Consider the following 22,689-nt stretch of genomic DNA (forward strand, 5'->3'; position numbering starts at 1 on the left):
AATATATATACAAACAAACTATAAATGTAGAAAAACTATTTTAGTATTTTGTTTTGGTTCATCTTAATATTTCCTTTTGTGCATTTCTCTAAGAATATTCTGGGGAAAAAATAAAGTAAAAAAAATAGAATATCTTATTGACTGACTCTCTGACAATTAGTCTTGTTGACAACTTTTGCCACTGTCAAAATCAAAACAGGTACCATCTATGTAGCATACATAATGTGGGAGTTAAAATACAAGGAGCTTTAACTATATTAATCTACTAAGTTCCAGGTCCATACATTTAATTGCCAACTAGACTTCCCTAATTGGAAGTCCCACAGACATTTAAAATTCACCATGTCCTGAAAAGAACTATCTCCCTTACAAACATATTCCATTACTCTGAAACTTGGTGAATGATACCACCATCCACTGAGTTATCAAGAAACCTGGGAGTTACGGGGCACCTGAGTGGCTCAGTTGATTAAGTATCCAACTTTGGCTCAGGTCATGATCTCACAGTTCGTGAGTTTGAGCCTTGCATCGGGCTCTGTGCTGACAGCTCGGAGCCTGGAGCCTGCTTCAGATTCTGTGTCTCCTCTCTCTCTGCCCCTTCCCTGCTCATATTCTTTGTTTCTCAAAAATAAATAAACGTTAAAAAAAAATCATCATCATCATCATAATCATCATCATCATCATCCTGGGAGTTATAATAATATCAGTTGTAACAACCACTACCTGGGGACACTACTTTGTGCCAAGAATTATGCAAGGTATATTAACTATGTTAAATCTAACACCACCCTCCAAAACCTGCAAAATAGGTATCACTCCAAAAAATCTTACAGTAAAGAATCCTGTTTAATTTCAGCCAATTCAGGTTTTCTTCAATTAATTTGAGCACTGAATGCTTTTTTCACCATAATTTCTGGCAAACCAAGCAACGGTACTAGTCAGATCAAACTTTGGAAATGCCTTTTTAAAAAACAAAACAAAACAAAAAACCATCATCAAACCTTTTTGTTAGCTCATCCTTTTTACCAAAATCATATCAGTGATCTACTTAGATAAAAATGAGTAGCTGAAAAGAAGATTATAGAAGTTTACAGTTGTATTGTCTGTATGTAAACAAAATTTTACTTCCTCATAGCCTGATTGCTCAGAGTAAGTCCAATTTCTTTCAAATCAATTCTTTATGAAAATTTACCTGTTAGAATAATATGTTTAAAGAGTAGGAGAAATAAAGAACATACCAGTATTTTATGCTTTGTTATGAGATCGAATGAATCGAGTAATATTAAGTTGCTATTTCTAGGAGGTACCAAATAACATATTCAGCACTACCCAGGCACTAAGCTTAAAAGCATGGGAAATAGAGGAATAATTTATACAATATGATCCCTTCTCTCTAGATGCTTACAATCTAGTTGGGAATAAATAAATAGTAAAAAACCAAAAAGAAAGACCAAGAAGAGAAAAAAAAAAAAAAACTGAGCTCACAGATCGAGCAGATTGTGATTGCCAAACATGGGGGACAGGAAGTAGGTGAAGTGGGTAAAAAGGTTGAAAAGGTACAAATTTCTAGTTATAAAATAAATAAGTCACGGGATGTAATGTACAGCATGGTGACTACAGTTAATAATACTGCATATAATAAAAATGCACATTTGAAAGCTACTAAGAGAGTAGATCTTAAAAGTTCTCATCACAAGAAAAAAAAATTTTTATAACCATGTATGGTGATGGATTTTAACTAAAACTATTGTGGTGATCATTTCACAATACACAAATATCAAATCATTATGTTGTGCACCTGAAATTAATATAATGTTATGTCAATTATATGTCAATAAAAAATAAATTAAAAAGTAAAATAAAAACAGACCAAGAGTATTTTGATAGAACATTAGAAATATCAAAAGAAGGAACATGATTAATTGCCAAAGGCATGGTAAAATGATATGTAGCTAATAAGAGCTCAGAAGAGAAAGAGAGGATTCTTGGAAAATGCAGTGTAAAATAAAACAGGTAAAAATATTTCCAAAGAAATTACATAAATCTGCTTTAGCGATTCTTTATGTATACCTGCATTATCAATTTGCATTAAATTTTTCTTTTAAAAAAAAGTTTTACAGAATACAAGTAATTCAAGTAACACAGTAGGCTCAGCATTCTGCAAAAATACAAAAAGAATCATGTCTAGCTCCAAAAATCACCTCTATCTACAAATTAGCCACAATTGTATATGCTGACATAAGCATATTGCAATACCAAATACTGAAAATTCTGCAAGGATTAAAATGTTATGGGTACATGGGAACAAGATAATCCAAACAAACTCGACATTTTTAAAAATCATTATCCACAACATCTTGAAAAACCCAAAGTATCTATGCCAAAGAAAAAAGAAATTCCACAGAAGACCAATAAATGGATAATCCAGCATCATACCTTAGGAAAAAATATGTTGGCAGAATTATTCATATAAGAACTTATTTTTGGATACCTAGCCAGATTTTAATGCCATATTTAAAATGAAAAATAAATATCTAGTCATAGAAAAGTATCATACTGAGACAGGGAAACTCAAAGGGCCCATGAAAAACTGCTTTATTCACTCTTTACTTTTTTCTCTTTTTTTCTGCTTCTACTCTTGCTAGGACCTATGCCCCACCCCCCTACACACACCTCATAGAACACATAATGTATGTCTTCCTTGCAAAGGTCAAGGATTTAATGATTTCTTTGGAGACTTTGAGCACAATAGATAACACTGAAGGAGTGACCAGGCAGGGTCATCACGAATGTTTTCCAAGACCACTGACTCAAGACCCCTGGCTGCAGGGTACAAGTGACTTATGGAGAATACCTAAATACTCTTCATTCTTGGATTACTGACAAGATCTGGGCACCAGACCACCATCCTCAATAAAAACTCCAGGCCCCAAGCAAAGACGAGGTTCACTCTTCCTTCCTTTCTCAGTCTCCCAGACACTCTGTCCATATCTACACACTCTCCATACCTTAAAAAACAGCCAAGAACCCTCCTGGCTGGTCCTACGGGACCTCCCTCTGGGTCCTTGGACCCAGCCAGCCTGCATCAATATCGTTAAGCTATATTAGAAAGTATGAGATCAAAGATATACCTGTTTGCAATTTTATTAAGCTCAGTACTTGTACTATTATCTCTTAACTTTCACTTATTATGTTCCTAATTGCTACCCCCAATTATACAAAGTAAATATAACAAGAGGAATCCTCCTGTTCATTTTCTGAATGTCTTACAATACTTGCTGTTGCAGTAAGAAAGATTAAATAGACATTTGTCAATTTTGGCTTTAAAAAATAATCTATATGCTAAATGAGGCCTGAAAGATCCATTATTATTCAAACACAATAACAGTTTTCTGCCCAATTAAATACAATGTCTAAATATATCCCACATAACACATTGTCAAACAGGTTCCTTTCTTTACAGTCCTAAGAGAAGCCAGGAGAATGAATTCCATTAAAGAACTTCAAAATCATCAAAAGTTTAGCAAGATCTACACATTAAAAATCAACATGAAAGAAAACTGCCATAAAGCAACCATATATAAATATGATTATATATTTATTTATATAAATATATAGATCATATATAAATATCATATATAAATAGTTTTAGGAACTTTACTTTCTCTGTTAGCAAAGCATTCCTTTACCTAAATTTCAAATACTGTACGTAAGTTGGAAGAATAATAAGATGAATATCTCCACCAAGATTCAACATTTGTGAGCATTTTGTTACAAATGCTCTGCTACCTCCTGCCCCATCTCTTCCTCTTCCCCTTCCTTTAATCTATCAATTTATTTATTTCTGGCAAGCACCCTATAATCAATATATTAATACTTCTAAAGAAAAACAGATAACACTAAGATAAATACTATAAATACCCTTATATAAATTCAGTTCCACTTCCCACCAAATGGGTTCAGACACATCAGGTTTTATCCCAAATTTAAATTTTTTAAATGTAGATAAAGGATGGTGGGCTGCAGCTTAATCCCCATGTCACAGAGGCGGAAACTAAGACATACAAAGGATAAATAATGTATTCAAGACTAAAACAAGTAGCAAAACCAAGTACGAAAATATAGGCAATCTACTCCAGAGCCCTCTTTTAACCACTGCTCTAGGAAGCCTCCAATCCAACAGGAAACCCTCATGCCTTTCTTGATCTATCCAGAATAATTCCATCACCCCTAACTGTAATGCTGGCCTAATCTGGACACCATCCTCTCTCACTGGGTTTACAATAGCCTGCTACCCAGGCCATCTGGTTCTTCTATCCATTCGACTACTAGTAAAAGCTAATGTTCTTTAGCCTCCAAGAAACTACAGGTTCTGTGCTCTCTCATTTATGTTATACCAGTGACTTCACCTACCACTCTCCTCTCTCTCACACCACCAGCACACTGGCCTCTATGCAACTCCTTGTCCCCAGGCATGTTCCCACTTAGGGCCTGGCACATGTTTCCTTTTATATCTACATGACTGCCCCCCCCTCACTACTATGGTATCATTTTCCAATGAGGCCCTACACTGTCCACTTTATTTAAAGGTGCAACTACCCCCCCCACTGAGCGATGGACTCTCCAAATGCCCTTTTCCTGCCCTAGTTTTTCTAATATTTATTACCTTCCAACATCCTAGACAGTTCACTTATTTTTTATCTCCCTATCTTTTCTGCTCTTAGATTTATAGGTGTACCAATGTATGCTCAGCCCTTAGAAAATCATCTAATGTATACTAAATGCACAAAAAGTAATTGTTGCTATTGGGACTTCTATGTCAACTTCAACCCAAATCCTTTGAGTTATGCTCCTCTACATCTCTTATAGTTAGCATTTCTCAGTATATCCCAAACAGTTACAATTTCAAAAAATATGCTTAAATTACATTTTAAAACAGCCGAGTGTTACACACTTATGCTTTTATGAAGACTATTTTTAGAAACACACTTTATAGACATGGAGAGATGTTCATGTCACTGAGAGAAGACAGATAAGGAAGAGCTTATATAGTATGATCTTCGTGTAAGGAAAACAGTATATATTTGTGTGAATTTAAAGGTTTTCTGGTATAATGACATTAGGTATTTCCAAAGCATTTCTCCCTTCTGCATATTTGTATTTTCTCATTTTTTCAATAATGAAGATATATTGTTTGTATGATTAAAAAATAAATATACTTCTATACCCCCAAAATTATTCTTCACAATACAATTACCAGCTAAATTCTAACTCTTGCTCTATTAATAAAATATGTATCCACTGTTAATACAGCTGTTTTATAAATGCAATATAGATATATGCTATTAATGTAACTTAACAGACCATCTACAGATATTTATCTAATTATTTTCTTTATACAAGGGATGATGTGGTCAATTCTTTTCTTTATACAAAGAATAACATGACACAAGTGTGTTAAATATTACCAATATTATCTATGGGAAATCCACATATTCAATCTAAGTTTCAGATATTACCTTTGGAACACTCCTTTCAATGGCAGTTCTTTTAATAAGCTTTTTTACTTGTGGTATAAACTTACAAACATTTTTTATCTTTAAATTCAGAACTATAAGTTCTGAAGCATAAATATATTCAACTTGAGCTTTTGATTTTGCTGCTGTTAAAAGTATTATTTATTATTTATTTCAAATGCGTCCTGCTTCAAAGTATTTAAAGTAATATAATTAATAAAATAAAGTTCTGGATTTAGAAAAATTATATTCTATATTTTACACAACTTTAAAGGTGACTAATATTTCACTTAAGGAAAATCAACAAAAGAGCTACTTTATTTTTTTTAAGGAGCTACTTTAATGCCAACTCTTAATTTAGAAAATGTATTCATTTTCAGAAAAATTTGGAATCCTTGTTTTAACTTCTAATATGTATAGAAAATACTGTTAATTAACATTTCAAAGTCAAGCTTAATTATGGTCAATTACTTTCTTCCCAAATAAAAAACAAGTTCATTTATTGTCTATAAAAGGAAACCTAAATTGGCTTATAATGCTTTCCCATGATCTTAAATCTAGAAAAATAATACTATATTTTTTAATGTTTACACATATTTATATCTGAAGTTCTTTTAAATGAAATTTGATTTCAATTTTTCCAAAATTAAATTCCATTCAATAATTTCTTAATTATTATAAAAACTTTACAAAAAAATAAAGACTCAAGTGTATTTAAAATGAAAGTTTACATACCTTGGCTTCCGAAATGCTAAACTATATTGCTGGCAAGCCAGACCCACAGTGGGGGTATAGACAATAGGCATGAATTTCTCAATGTCAGACATTAGCACTCTGTAAAAGAGTTTTTCATTTCGATCTTGAAGATCCATTAAGAGAAGATACCTGTGGAAATTGGACATAATGAGATCTATATTCCAACAAATCATGAAATAGCTGCTTAGATTTTTAACCACTGTTCAACAAAGTATTAAGTACTTTTTAGGTCATAAAGACAACATCTGATCAAAAAGGACTTTAGAAATATTCTTAAACACCTCAAAGAATGAAGAACCATGAACCTGTGTGAGGTTTATTCAAACATTAAAATCATTGCTGAAACAGCAGGTTTATTTAATACCTGGAAAGATTTTATCCCTATTTTAAAATGAAAATGCCACTATAGATAGAATTTAAATATTAAGTAAATAGACTTCATCTTTTAACTTGTAGTACTGAATAACCAAGGGAAATGAAAAGTAGACAATAAGGAATAAGCAGTGACTCTAAAAATTACTAAGGTAGGCAAGTTCAAGAGACTTTTCTTATCATCTTATCAAATGTCCTTTTTCTTTCTAGAGGCATTTCTAACCCAGAGTTACCTTTCTAAACACCAACCTTATTATGTTACCTGTAACCTTCGAGAATTCATAGAATAACACCCAAACCGCTGAGTACAACTTAAAATAGTCTTGCAAAATTGCATTTAACAGTCTTACCATATTTTTTAGGTTCATTTTCATTCACCAGAAGACTTGAAAATGCACAAAATTTGGAGCCAGAGATACAAGGATTCTAATGTTTGGCAAACAGGTGGGTTATACCAACCCCTGTAACATTTGAAGATGATGACTTTCGGCCAAGCTAAAACTGATTTAGTTATGTGGAAATCATCACTGCTGAATCAATGATCAATTCTCAGACCTCATTTTATTTTACCCGTCAAAATATTTGACACAGGTGTCTTTCCTTAGAGCTCAATATACTTTTTTTACTTGACTTCTGGGCCATCATACTGTTCTTGGTTTTCTTCCTGTCTTACTGGTTATTCCTTTCCTGTTTCGTTGCTGCTTCCTCTTCTTCTCTGAAAGCTAACACTCATCTCTGATATATTAGGAAATTAAGTTGGCTTTACCCTTAATATATTCCCAAAATCTACACACCTTCATTGCTACCATCCTGGGTCTAATCTCTTGTATTAATAATTATTATTATTGTAATAGTCTCCTAAATATTCTTCCAGTCTACATTCTATTCACAACGTTGCAGACAATCTTCTTGAAAAATAGATCAGGTCTTGTTGATCTACTTAAAACCTTGAATGGCTCCCCATTTCACTCAGAATAACACCAAAGTCCTATAGTGGCCTTCAAAGCCATTCGGAAACTGTCCTCCATTACCTTGCTAACTTCCCCTCCCAACCTACCATATTCCCCGAGCTCATTCTGATCCAGACATAAGTCTCCCTGCTGATCCTGGAACATACCAGGTGAAGAACACTGTTTCCCAGATTTCCTCATGGCTAATCACCTCACTGCCTTTGATTATTCACTCATAAGTCATCTTCCCAATGAAGTCTATCCTGATCAATATGACAATATAATAATGCAAACTAACCATACCATCCCTCAATATTCTCAGCCCCTCTTATCCTATTTTTTTCCATTAGCACCTGTCAATTTCTAGCATACTAATTTGTTATTTTACTATTTAGTATTTAATAATTTTTAAAAATAATTTACCTAAGTTCCATGAGGGCAGAGATCATTGTCTATAATCCTAATGTCTGAAAGAGCACCTGACACTGAGCCGATGTTCAATAAATACTTGAGGAACAGTCTGTGGTAAAAACATGAACGTGACTAGCTCTTACACAGTAGAGGTAAATGGCCCAGGAAAAGAATGTAAAGTAAAAACATTTGAGTCTGAAGGAAAGACTAACAGAACAAATGAAAAGAGATTGTAAAGGAGTTCAAGAAACTGCAAACATACACGTTAGGCAAATGGATCAGCTTCCTTCCTAAGCTGCCCCTGGGAAGCTCATGGGCTCATGAAAAGTAGCCATGGCAGTGATAGAGGTTATCCATGGGCTCAGCAACATGAACTTCCACTCACCAGACCAATCTAACTACAGACACTGCTGAGTACCCCATGCGCCAGCAGAAGAGACCAATGCTGGGCACCTGATATGGCACCGTTCCAAGGGATGACCAGCAAGCTACATGGCAGCAAGCTGATTACACTGGACTGCTTCCATCATGGAGGAGTGGTGCTTTTTTTTTTTTTTTAACTGGAATAGGCACTTACTATGGATACAGATTTGCCTTCTCTGCACACAATACCTCTGGCTAAACTACAATCCACAGATTTATAGAATGCTTTAAACACCACTATGGTATTCCACACAATATTTCTTTTAATCAAGGAACTTACTTCAAATGAGAGCAAATGAAATGTGGCAATGGGCCCATGTTCTTGGAATTCACTAGTCTTACCATGTTTCCCACCATCCTGAAGCAGCTGGCTTGACAGAATGGTAGAATGGCCTTCTGGTGACTCAGTTACAGTATGAGGTAGGTGGCAACACCTTGCAAAGCTGGGGCAAGGTTCTCCAGAATGCTAGCTATACTCTGAATCAGTGTCCAATATATGGTGCTATTTCTCCTATAGCCAGGATTCACAGGTCAAGGAACCAAAGGATGGAAATAAAAGTGGCACCACTATGACCCCCCCCCCCCCCCGCCATTCCGGTGACCCACTAACAAAATTTCTGCTTCCTGTCCCTGTGAACTTATGCTCTGCCGGCCTAGAAGTCTTAGTTCCAAAGGGAGGAATGTTTCTACCAGGAGACAATGATTTCACTGAACTGGAAGTTAAAACCACTGCTAGCCACTCTGGGCACCATATGCCTCTGAATCAACAAGCAAAGAAAAGAATTACTTTTCTTTTGGGGTGGGTTGGGATGGGGTGATTGATCCTGACTACCAAAGGGAAATTGGACTACTACTTCATTATTATTATTATTATTATTATTATTATTATTATTATTATTCTCTTCAACCCCACGGCAGAAAGGAATCCTGCCAAAGACTGCCTTTGGATTCGAACTGCAACTCTCCCCTTGGTTTCCAGCCTGCCAGTCAGCCTACGGATTTAGGACTTACCTCAGCTCCATAATCATGTGAGCCAATTCCTTAAAATCAATCAATCAATCAATCAATCTATATAGAACCAGCAGGTTATGTATGTTGTATATGTTAGTACTTTTTCTCTGGAGAACCCTAATACAAATACTTACTAGGTACTGGTCTGCTACCTCTTCTAACCTTTGCAGCAATATTTTCAAAGAACTGTCACTTCTTTTAATCCACAAATGAAAAACCTGAGGTTTGGAGGGTTTCAGTACCTTATTAAGAAAGGGCCAGGTCAAAAGCACAGGGCCAGGCATGTACAGTGGTCATGGCAGTGGCTGCAGCAATTTGCTCAAGGCCCCACTGCTCATGAAATACAGCCAGAATTCCAACCAAGGGCTCTCTAATTCCAAAGGTAGGGAAAACATTACTTTCACCTTTGTGCAGACACAGAAACTGAATTCTAAAAGTAAGTGACCCAAATCTGCAGTAGTGTTAGAACCAAGTTTGGAAGTTGAAAAAGTATGCTTTTATCTACAATGAACTTAAAGTCTGACTAAAAGCCACTATGACCTGTTTTGCTCTGTCTAGAATGGCATTTCCTGGGGTGCCTGGGTGGCTCAGTCAATGAAACATCCGATTCAGCTCAGGTCATGATCTCACGGTTCATGAGTTTGAGCCCCCTGTCGGGCTCTGTGCTGACAGCTCACAGCCTGCTTCATATCTTCTGTCCCCTATCTCTCCTCTATCTGCCCCTCCCCTGCTCACACTCTATCTCAAAATAAAATATATATATATTTTAGAATAGCATTTCCTGATAATTCACCTTTATAGCAACCATTTGATCACAAAAGAAAAGTGGTCTCTCTGAGGATATAGTTTAGAAAAGAAAATTTTATATTATTCAAATGCTGGTATTGAAGGTAATTTTTTTAAAAAACATCATTGTATTTCTAGGCAAATTCTTCTCAAACTTGACTACTCTGTCCAAATCGCTAAATATTTTAACTTCCTCATCCAATAAAAAAATAGACAACTGCCTAAGAGAAACATAAAAATCATCTTCAGGAATATGTTACCTGTCAAAGTCAGAGGTCAGACGCTCAAAATTTTTAATTACTCTAAGAACCTGGATATCCTGACTGATGAAGCAAGGTGGCAACAATCCATGAATATTCAATTGTTGTCTCTCTTCCAGGGTAAAAGCCAAGTCCTATGGAGGAAAAAAACAAACAAACAGTAATTTAAAGGAAATAATAACCAAAAACTATAGATGTACACACACTTAAAATCCAACAAATATATGGAATTAAAAATCAGAACATCTGGTATTGCCTAAACAAGGCCATCCAACTGTGTAATCTCTCAATACCTCATTTTCCTCATCTTTATATATTAGAGTACTATAATATTTTCAGGTCTGTGTCATTCATATTTGAGGTTTGAAATTAGGTAATGGAGAAAATGATGTGAAGATATGCAAATGAAAGACATAAATATTATTACTGTCATTAAATATATAAATGAATAGGAGTTACAAAAGATTTTTAAATTATGAACATTTTAAAATTATGAACCACCTATGACCTGCTGTTCCTCAACCTATAAAATAGATCAGGAAATGCCTTACATATAATTGAGACACCCAACACTGCTCCCCCAAACTATCTCTTACTGTTCTTAGTACATTTCTAGCTACACAAACTTTCTCACCATTGCCTAAACATACCACACCCTTTTATTCTTTCATGACACCACGGACAAAAATTTTTCTCTGCTTCTCTGTCCTTCAAGCCTGACCTTAAATGCTCCCTCCTCTCTAATGCCTCTCTAAAGCCTCTACAGATTCAGCCAGTATGTCCATTAGAACCCTATTATTTTATACTATGTTATCTGTTTACATGAACACTGACTGTAAAAAACATGAAGCTCAAAAATAAGTAACAAAATATAACTGATGGGCTGATACAAAAACCCAGAATGGACTGAAGAGATTTGCTGGAATATAATAAGAGGGGAAGTAGTAGCAGAGAAACCCCAGTAGTCATTAATCTGGAAGAATGGGATGAGCCATTCCCCTGGAGATGACTCCTTCTGGGGCTACCGAAGCCCAAAACACTTCTTTGACTAGACTGACAACTGTTTCTCTGGGTCTGGCAAAAGTGCACCAAAATGATGATGGTTGGGTTCACTCATTATGACCATTACTGACACTTCTTAAGACAGCTTGTATGGGTAGACATGTGTCCACTGACTTTGTAATGGGTGATTCTACAGCCATCCTCCTCTGCCCCTGAAAGTTTCTTGCAATGGTAGAACAGTGATTCCTAAGTCTTTAGAAGGTTTATTACTCAGGGGAAAAGACAATTTGGTTCATCCCAGAGGTAGATGACAGTCCCTGACTGTTGAGAAATGAACACATTGAACCTCAGAAAGTAGGTGAAGGAGGTCAACAGATGAGCAACTCTTTCTTTCTTCTTATTTTTTATATTAATAGGCCCATTTATTCATGTCACTGATGAAAAAGCCTTATGTTTAATTAAACTTCTGGGTCAGGGAACAGACTGAAGAAAGTCAAATAGATTAGTCCACTGAATGACACATAGTGGAGCACTGTAAATTGCCTACAAGGGCTAGCTGGGAGTGATGGCTCCAGAACCTCCAGAATGAGAAGCTGTATACAATCTTGACTTCTCAGCAGAAGGTCTCCCAAGTGCTATCAGCACAGGTGGTGTCCAGTTTCCAGATATTTTTCTCCACTAGCAGCCACTCTTATGACCGCAAATGCCCCATTGTTACAAGTTCAGTTGGGGGTCCTCTGGAGCTGTTCTGTTCCCCAGGAGCTCAATGGGCCCTTCCTAATGATAATCCATAGTGTTCAGCTGTGGCTGGCCCAACCATTCTCTCCTGGATGCCTAGAGAACAGCAGACAGTGCAGCCTGTCAGTCCTTTGCCTAGGAGTTCCAGTACGCACCAGGAGACACTCGTGGTATTGCTAGAACCTTCTGCATGCCATTTGCTTTTTTATCAGTGGTTTGTGTCTCCAACCACAATGCAAACTCCATGAGATCAGGATTTTGTCTGGGGTTTTTTTTCTTTCCCACTGCTCCATTTTTAGTGCTTAGAAAAGTACCTAGAACTTTTCTACATGAATTAGCAAGGTCCGAGGATATAAAATCAATGAGCAGAAATCTGTTGCACTTCTATATACCATTAACAAAGCAGCAGAGAAAGAAATCAGGGGCTTGGGGCGCCTGGGTGGCGCAGTCGGTTAAGCGTCCGACTTCAGCCAGGTCACGATCTCGCGGTCCGTGAGTTCGAGCCCCGCATCGGGCTCTGGGCTGATGGCTCGGAGCCTGGAGCCTGTTTCCCATTCTGTGTCTCCCTCTCTCTCTGCCCCTCCCCCGTTCATGCTCTGTCTCTCTCTGTCCCAAAAATAAATTAAAAACGTTGAAAAAAAAAAAAAAAAAAAAAGAAATCAAAGAATTGATCCCATTTCCAACTGCACCAAAAACAGTAAGATATCTAGGAATAAACCCAACCAAAGAGTAAAAGATCTGTACTCTGAAAACCATACAAGACTTATGAAAGAAACTGAAGAGGACGCAAAGAAATGGAAAAGCATTCCATGCTCATGGATTGGCAGAACAAATATTGTTAAAATGTCCATACTACCAAAGGAATCTACACATTTAATGCAATCCCTATCAAAATACCACCAGCAGGGTGCCTCAGTGACTCAGTTGGTTGAGCGTCTGACTTCGGCTCAGGTCACGATCTCATGGTTCGTGGGTTTGAGCCCCACATAGGGCTCTGTGCTGACAGCTCATAGCCTGGAGCCTGCTTCAGATTCTGTGTCTCCCTCTGTCTCTGTCCCTTCCCTGCTTGTGCTCTGTTTCTCTCTCTCAAAATTAAACAAAAAAATAAAAATAAAAATAAATACCACTAGCATTTTTCACAGAGCTAGAACATACAAGCCTAAAATTTGTATAGAACCACAAAAGACCCCAAATAGCCAAAGCAATCCTGAAAAAGGAAAGTGAAACTGGAGGCATCACAATTCCGGATTTCAAGATATATTACAAAGTGGTAGTCATCAAGACAGTATGGAACTGACACAAAAACAGACACATACATCAATGAAATGAAACAGAAAACTCAGAAATGGACCCACAAATATATGGTCAACTAATCTTTGACAAAGCAGGAAAGAATATCCAATGGAAAAAAGTCTCTTCAACAAATGATGTTGAGAAAACTGGACGGTGACATGCCAAAGAATGAAACTAGACCACTGCTTACACCATACACAAAAATACACTCAAAATGGATGAAAGACTTAAGTGCAAAATAGGAAACCATCAAAATCCTAGAGGAGAACACAGGTAGCAAACTCTTTGACCTCAACCAGAGAAAATCTTACTAGACAAGGGAAGAGAAACAAAAGCAAACATGAACTCAATTGGGACTTCATCAAGATAAAAAGCTTCTGCACAGCAAAGGAAACAATCAACAAAACTAAAAGGCAGCCTACAGAATGGGAGAAGATATTTGCAAATGATATATCTGATAAAGGGTTAGTATAAAGAACATATCAAACTCAACACCCCAAAATCAAACAGCCCTGTTAAGAAATGGGCATAAAACATGGATACATTTACAAAGAAGACATCCAGATGGCTAAAAGACACATGAAAAGATGCTCAACATCACTCATTATGAGGGAAATACAAATCAAAACCACAACGGGATAACCACCTCACATCTGTCCAAATAGCTAAAATTAACAACACAAGAAACAAGAGGTGTTGGCGAGGATGTGGAGAAAGGGGAACCCTCTTGCACTGTTGGTGGGAATGCAAATTGGTGCCGCCACTCAGTATGGAGGTTCCTCAAGAAATTAAAAATAGAAAAAAATACAAAGAGTTACATGCACCCCAATGTTTACAGCAGTATTATCAACAATAGTTGAACTATGGCAAATCCAACTGTCCACCCACTGATGAATGGATAAAGAAGATGTGGTATGTATATATGTACACATACACATGCACAGACAATGGAATATTACTCAGCCACCAAAAAGAATGAAATCTTGCCATTTGCAACAACACAGATGGAGACAGAATGTATGCTAAGTGAAATAAATCAATTAGAGAAAGACAAATGTCATGATTTCACTCATATGTGGAATTTAAGAAACAAAACAGATGAACACATGGAAAGGCAGGGTGGGAGGCAGGGAGAGAAAAGAGGGAAAGAAACCAAAAGAGACTCTTAACAATAGGGAACAAAGTGAGGGCTGCTGGAGGGGAGTTGGGTGGGAGATGGGTTAGATGGATGATAGGTATTAAGGGACGGCACTTGTGGTGATGAGCACTGGGTATTGTATATGAGTGAGAAATCAATGAATTCTACTCCTGAAACCAATATTGCACTGTATATGAACTAAAGTTAATTGAATTTAATTAAAATAAATTAAATTAATTAAAATTTAAACAAAATAAATAAATGTTAAAAGTACCTGACATAACTGGGATTCAGTAATTTGCTACATAAACAAAATGGAAAGCTTTAAATATTTAACTTCTGAGAAATATTAAAATTTTAAAAAATAGTACAATTGCTGCTGAGGAAACTGATTAGCATATTAATTCTGGTAAAATTAAGTTTAAAATTAAAAGCAATCAGTAAGGGATTTTGTTTTAAAAAAAAGTAATTGTAAAATGGAAAGCATACTTCACCTGTTAAAGAAATATCTGGGAAGACTGATCCTTTAAAACATAATGTCATGAGGGGTGCCTGGGTGGCTCAGTCGGTTAAGCGTCCGACTTCGGCTCAGGTCATGATCTCGCGGTCTGTGAGTTCGAGCCCCACGTCGGGCTCTGTGCTGACAGCTCGGAGCCTGGAGCCTGTTTCAGATTCTGTGTCTCCCTCTCTCTCTGACCCTCCCCCGTTCATGCTCTGTCTCTCCCTGTCTCAAAAATAAATAAAGGTTAAAAAAAAATTTAATAAAAAAAAAACAATGTCATGAATAACTCTTCAGAATAAAACAGAATTATGTAGGGGCGCCTGGGTGGCTAGTCTGTTAAGTGTCAGACTTTGGCTCAGGTCATGATCGCACGGTTCGTGAGTTTGAGCCCCACATCAGGCTCTGTGCTGACAGCTCAGAGCCTGGAGCCTGCTTTGGATTCTGTGTCTCCCTCTCTCTCAGCCCCTTCCCTGCTCATACTTTCTCTCTCTCTCTTTCTCTCTCTCTCTCTCAAAAATGAATAAACATTAAAAAAAAAATTTCTAAACAGAATTATGTACAGTAATGTAATTGAAAAAGAAAGAAAAATTCAATAAATTTTTCTCTTGCTCAAAATGAAAAATTTGTAAGTTAAAAATGGGAAAAAAGCTAGAGGAAAACTGAGCCTCAAAAATACATGAACATATGTAAAGAATCAGTAAATTTCTGAATATTACACCTTGAAAATATGCCTCCAAACCAAGAATAAAAATTATCAATATTATGAGAATAAGACTTATTATCAGAAGCACTAACATATTCTCCTGTGTTCACTTAATAATGGCACTTAGTCATTTATTGGTATATTAGCCAGTCTTTTTACATAAATTTTCCAATGTCGGTCTGACCTAACAGGTCTCCCATATTGCATGCCATGTGAATGACAATGCCATCTGTCTATCTTCTGATATTCTTTCATGTTTAGTAACTACAACCCCCCATATGCTGTTAACCAAATATTCTATGGCATAATAGTGTCAATTTGACTCTGAAAAAACAACAACCAAAAACAAAACAAAGCAAAAAAACTACGGCTTAAAAATTTGGGAATTGGTCCAGGTTAAAGTCCTATGATTGGGTTCATATTCTATTACTAATCTTTATGAATTAAAAAAAAAGTTAACATATAAGCAAACTTAAATCTTAAAATTGCTGAAAATTCAAAAATATATATGGCATGATTTTGTTTAAACCACAGTTTTTAAGAACGACACATCAAGGTGATTCCTACCAACCTGCGGCTTCCCAGAAAGTATGCAGCAAATGGTAAGTGGAATTCTGAACCATTTAATAATCCTGGCTCTAAGTTTCATTTTTTCATACTAACAGAGACATATTCATATATATTTTGTAGAAATTACAAACAGTGCTTAACACATTCTCCTTATTAAACGCTAGCTTAATACAGTGAAACACTATCTTAATGCATTCTCCTTATTAAAAGCTGATGTAACAAGTATCTGTTTCAAAGAATTTTTACCTTAGGGTTATGCTGTGGGGCCTATCCAACAAAGGACAGTGTATCCCAAGTATACATGCAGCTTCTAACTTCCATTTGCTTTCTACTGAGTCTTTCATGTAGTTAAAAAGTTTAGACGTCTATACATATATTAGGTTTCCAGACCACCTATAATTCTAATTCCCTAATAGCGTTCTCATACACCCAAGGTTCAACCCTGGTTTTCTCATTTTCTGTCCTTCTTTTACTTTCACTACTCCTTAAAAAACCTTTTGGACTAGATCCCTAGACAGCAGAATGGTATGCTGTTTCACTGCTGAGGATAGCACACAGGACAACTATTCTTCTGGACTCTACTAATTGATCTATGTATATCTTCTTGAGAAAACTGAGACCATCAAGCAGAAATGAAAACAAAATTCCTGGCATAACAAGAGACTTCCATTAAAAACTGTGCTTGCATGGTAACTGAGAAAGAAACTTTTTCCTAAGTAATTTATCAGAAACAATTACCATAAAAACAGAAAAGATACATTCTGAATTCTGCACTAACCATCTTTAATGTTTGAGCTTCAGTAATTTGCCTTGTTTTTTTCCCTGAATAAGGACTCAAAGTAATCAAGCAAAATGGCAAAAAGGAAAACACTGTCTAAATCACAAATATCTTTAAGTAATCGATTTATGTATAATTCATTATAAAATGTATTCATTGTAAGGTTTGTTTTTATTATTATTCTGAAATAAAGAGATCAAAGTGAGCTGTACCTTTATATGTCAATATTTTCAATATTTTCAACTATGTATTAACATAGTTTATATGCATATTTTATAACTACAGAAAGAGAAGTGATACTAATTTGTCCTGGACACATTCTACTGAATGGTTTCTTCCTCCAAATCTTCCATAGTGCCAAATACTGCTCTTTGATATTGATCTATTTAATTCTAAATGAAAACATAGATAATGACTTCTAGAATTTTTTTGGTGGTACACAACCTTATTTCTTCAAAACCCACCAGCCAGATAGAATACACATTTCCAAGGCAAGTTTTTAAATGATTATTTTGAATGCATTCATCTGTGCAACTAAATTCTCTCATGATCATCTGCTTTAAGAGGCATAAAATCAATTAGCTACAACCAATAATATATTAACAAGAGCTTCTTTAAAAAAAACATTTGGTTTCATTACCCTAAAATTTACAGCAAAATACCATAACCATAACACCTAAAATTCATTTCATCTACGTATTTTAGGATATAAGCAAGTATAACTATTTTGTAGTTTAAGTGACACATTTGCTTAATTAATAAAAAGAAAGAACACCTCTACCTAAGAAAGCCAGTGGATTTTCATTTACTTTTTTATGAATATAATTTATTGTCAAATTGGCTAACATACAGCGTGTGAAGTGTGCTCTTGTTTTTTGGGGTAGATTCCCGTGGTTCATTGCTTACATACAACACCCAGCGCTCATCCCAACAATTGCCCTCTTCAATGCCCATCACCCATTTTTCACCTCTCCCCCACCCCCCAATCCACCATCAGTTTGTTCTCTGTATTTAAGAGTCTTTTGTGGTTTGCCTCCCTCCCTCTCTGTTAGAAACTATTTTTCCCCCTTTCCTTTCCCCATGGTCTTCTGTTAAATTTCTCAAGTTCCACACATGAGTGAAAACATTTGAGATCTGTCCTTCTCTGATGGACTTATTTCACTCAGCATAATACCTTCTAATTCCATCCACATTGCTGCAAATGGCACGATTTCATTCTTTCTCATTGCCAAGTAGTATTCCATTGAATATATAAACCACATCTTCTTTATCCATTCCTCTTTCCAAAAATTGGCTATTATTGGAAGTGCCGCTATAAACATTGGGGTACAAGTGCCCCTATGCATCAGCACTCCTGTATCCCTTGGGTAAATTTCTAGTAGTGCTATTACTGGGTCATAGGGAAGTTCTGTTTTTAATTTTTTGAGGAACCTCCACACTGTTTTTCCAGAGCGGCCGCACCAGTTTGTATTCCCACCAACAGTGTAAGAGGGTTCCCGTTACTCCACATCTTCACCATCATCTGTAGTTTCCTGATTCGTTCCTTTTAGCCACTCTGACTGGTGTGAGGTAGTATCAGTGTGGCTTTGACTTGTGCCAATGGATTTTTAAAATATTGGATGAGAGGTTTAACTAAATAGTTTTAAGTATTTCTCACTTAAAACCCAGTTCCTACAGATTCCTTGTAAGGCCGAGAAATTAGTAACCATCAGTAGCAATACTATATTTTCCAAACAAAGCTCTTACAATCATTAGTAAGATTTAAAAATTTGGGGCACCTGGGTGGCTCAGTCTGTTAAGCATCAGACTCTTGATTTCGGCACAGGTCATGATCTCACAGTTGATGTCATCAAGCCCCACACAGGGCTCTGCACTGACAGCACACAGCCTGCTTGGGATTCTTTCTCTCTCCCTCTCTCTGCCCCTTCCCCACACATGCACACACACACACACATTCCCATTCTCTCTCTCTCTCTCTCTCTCTCAAAATAAACATTAAAAAATAAACATTAAAAAAAAAAGATTTTAAAATTCTTTCAGCAAGATGGAGTGCTGTTGTCCCCAAGGAAGGTTTAAGGTAAATTTCACAAAGTCACCAAACCAGTAAAAGTACCTGGTAAGTAACCAGACTGGTAATTCTTAGTAAATTACTGAAACTACAAATGAACACAAATGATTTCAGAAAAAAAAAAAGAAAAAAAAGCCAGATCTCAGATCTTTGATTGAACTGTGTATGAATAATCCAAACCAAATGGGTAATACCTATTGCCAGTAGAGTCCCTAGTAATCACATGCACATTTACACTATTCTAAAAAGTGTAATATATGTGACCTAGACAAAATCCTCCAGGTATGCCTATGATAATATGTGTAGTGATTATTCATATAGTGAACCAGAACATCAGGATTGCAAGGTAATCATCTATTGTGCCTTTGTTTGGTTTATCTTTTTTTAAATGTTTATTAATTTATTTTGAAAGAGAGTCTATGTGTAAGGGAGGGGTGGAGAGACAGACAGAGAGAGAGAGAGAGAGAGAGAGAGAGAGAGAGAGAGAGAGAATCCCAAGCAGACTCCATGCTGTCAGCATAGAACTCGATATGGGGCTCAATCTCATGAACCATGAGATCATGACCTGAGCCACCCAGGCACCCCTTTGTTTGATTTCTTAATTCCTTGAGCTAATCAAAGATTCGACAGAGTATAAAAATTAGATGGCAATTCAACACATTACCAATTAAATTACACATGAATTTGTAAATGTCCCTTGCCTATCCTGAATGATGACAATCTTCAAGAAGGCTTTTCCTCCTCCTCTCCGGATTATGAGATGTCCTCCAATGTACTCCCATAACATCATGTACTTCTATCATGGAACTTTGTACTCCATTATTTCTGCTGAAGCACTGTTTTACCCTGCCCAAGGTCTAGGTGCTTCTGGTGAACAGGAACTGTGATATTCATATTTGAATAGTACCTAATAAAATGTCAAGATGGATCAGGGTCTCAATAAGTTTTACAACAGGGTTGTACCCTGACAAACCCATCATAAATTGAAAATACCATTAAGTCAAAAATGCGTTTAATACATCTAACCTACCAAACATTGTAACTTAGCTTAACCTACCTTAAATGTGCTTAGAACACTTACATTAGCCTACAGTTGAGCAACATTACCTAACACAAAGCCTATTATATATAAAAATGTCCAAAGGGGACTTTGGTACAAAATATTTTAAGAACTATTGCAGACAGCAAAGGAAACAAAAAAACAAAAGGCAACCTATGGAATGGGAGAAGATATTTCCAAATAACATATCTGATAAAGGGTTAGTATCCAAAATATATACAGGAGTTATAAAACTCAAACTCAACACTCAACTTATAAAACTCAATCCAATTAAAAAATGGGCAGAAGATATGAATAGACATTTTTCCAAAGACATACAGATGGCCAATAGACACATGAAAAGATGCTCACCGTCACTTATGATCAGGGAAATGCAAATCAAAACTACAATGAGATCTCACCTGACACCTGTCAGAACGGCTTAAATCGACAACACAAGAAATAACAGGTGTTGTGAAAATACGGAGAAAAAGGGACCCTCGTGCACTATTGCTGGGAATGTAAACTGGTACAGACACTGGTACTGTGAAAAACAGGTAAGAAGCTTCTTCACAAAGTTAAAAATAGAACTACCCAACAATCCAGCAATTGCACTTCTAGATATTTACCCAAAGAATTCAAAAATATTAATTCAAAGGGATATATGTACCCCAATGTTTATAGCAGCATTATCTACAATAGCCAAATTATGGAAACAGCCCAAGTGTTCATCGACTGATAAATGGATAAAGAAGATGTGGGGTGTGTGGGTGTGTGTGTGTGTGTGTGTGTGTGTGTGTGTCTAAAATGGAATATTACTCAACCATATAAAAGAATGAAATCTTGCCATTTGCAACAACATGGATAGAGCTAGAGAGTAAAATGCTAAGCCAAATATGTCAGCCAGAGAAAGAAAAATACTGTATGATTTCATTCATGTGTGTAATTTAAGGAACAAAACAAACAAGTAAAGAGAGAGAGAGAGAGAGGCAAACCAAAAAACAGACTCTTAACTATAGAGAACAAACACATGGTTACCAGAGGGGAGGTAGGTGGGGGATGCGTGAAGTAGGTGATGGGGATCAAGGAGGGCACTTGCTGTGATGAACACTGTTATATAAAAGTGTTGAATCACTATATTGCACACCTGAAAGTAATATTACAGTGTATGTCTGCTAACTGGAATTTTTAAAAAACCTAAAAAAAAGATAGGAACTGTTGCAGAGAACTATGCTTCAGTGTCTAAGCGATATATCTCACATTATCAACACGATATTCCCAGAAACACCACAAGATGGCTTTCTTACTTCAGATCCACAGTTGAGATTTTCAAAAATGTTTGGTCTCCTCTTAGTTACTTTATGAGAACTTGTGAAGTTCACGGAATTGCTCAAGGGTCTCCAGAGAAACAGAATGAAAGGGTGTGTGTATAAACATCACATATATGAAGAAATTTATTATAACGAATTGGTTCATGCAATTATGAAGGCTGACAAGTCCCCAGACCTGAAGTTGGCAAGTTGGAGACCCAGGAGAGCCAATGGTGTAGTTCTAGCCCAAGCCCAAAGGACTGAGAAATCAGGAGAGCTGACAATATAGTTACAGTCCAAAGGCCAGCAGGCTTAAGATCCAGGAAGAGCCAGTGTTTTAGTTCAAATCCAAAGGTAGGGGAAAAAAATCAATGTCCTAGCTTGAAGGTATTCAAGCAAGAGGGGTTCCCTCTTTGTCACAAGAGGGTCAGCCTTTTTGTCCTATTCAGACTTGCAGCTGACTGGATGAGGCCCAACCACATTAGGTAGGGAAGTCTGCTTTACTCAGTCTACCAATTCAAGTGTTAATCTCATCCAGAAACACCCTCACACACACACCCAGAATAATATTTGACCAAATGTCGGGACATCCAGGGGCCTAGCTAAAATGACACATAAAAGTAATCATCACACTCACCAAATATTTTTCACCAAATATTTGTTGAGTGAATGCTTATAATGCTTGCAGGCACAGAGCCAATGAAACAGTGTTATGTCAAATATGGTCCAGAGTCTCATGAAGCTAACAATCTAGAGAGCTTAACAGGATATTACATGAAGAGCTACACAAATAATTATAAAATAACACTGTGGTAAGTACAGGGAAAGAAAAGGGAAAATTTACTATCTAACTTAACTTAGGGGCTTGAAAGGGAAGAGCTCACTAAGCAGTGATACTAAAATGAGAACTGGAAGTACCTGGGTGGCTCAGTAGGTTAAGCATCTGACTCTTGGTTTCAGCTCAGGTCATGATCTCATAGTTCATGAGATCTGACAGCGCAGATCCTGCTTGGGATTCTTCCTCTCTCTCTGCCTCTCCCCCATCTGTACTTTGTCTCTCAAA

The 22,689-nt window shown here is 36.5% G+C and overlaps 1 protein-coding gene across 2 annotated transcripts in view; it reads right to left on the reverse strand.

Moving 5' to 3' along the window:
* The window catches only part of ME1 (malic enzyme 1), a 189,077-nt gene that overhangs the window by 150,762 nt on the left and 15,626 nt on the right, over positions 1-22,689 (reverse strand). The window contains exons 1-3 of one of the 2 annotated variants that reach the window (XM_042939269.1): positions 15,151-15,239; positions 10,486-10,619; positions 6,252-6,401 (exon numbers count right to left, since the gene is read on the reverse strand). In XM_042939269.1, coding sequence (XP_042795203.1) covers positions 6,252-6,388 — 137 coding nt within the window. In that variant the 5' untranslated portion in view covers positions 6,389-6,401; positions 10,486-10,619; positions 15,151-15,239. Of the gene's footprint in view, positions 1-6,251; positions 6,402-10,485; positions 10,620-15,150; positions 15,240-22,689 lie in introns of those variants that run through there. The other variant, XM_042939268.1, reaches the window with a different exon arrangement.

Source organism: Panthera leo, chromosome B2, assembly GCF_018350215.1.
Source record: "Panthera leo isolate Ple1 chromosome B2, P.leo_Ple1_pat1.1, whole genome shotgun sequence".
Classification (NCBI taxonomy): Eukaryota; Metazoa; Chordata; class Mammalia; order Carnivora; family Felidae; genus Panthera; species Panthera leo.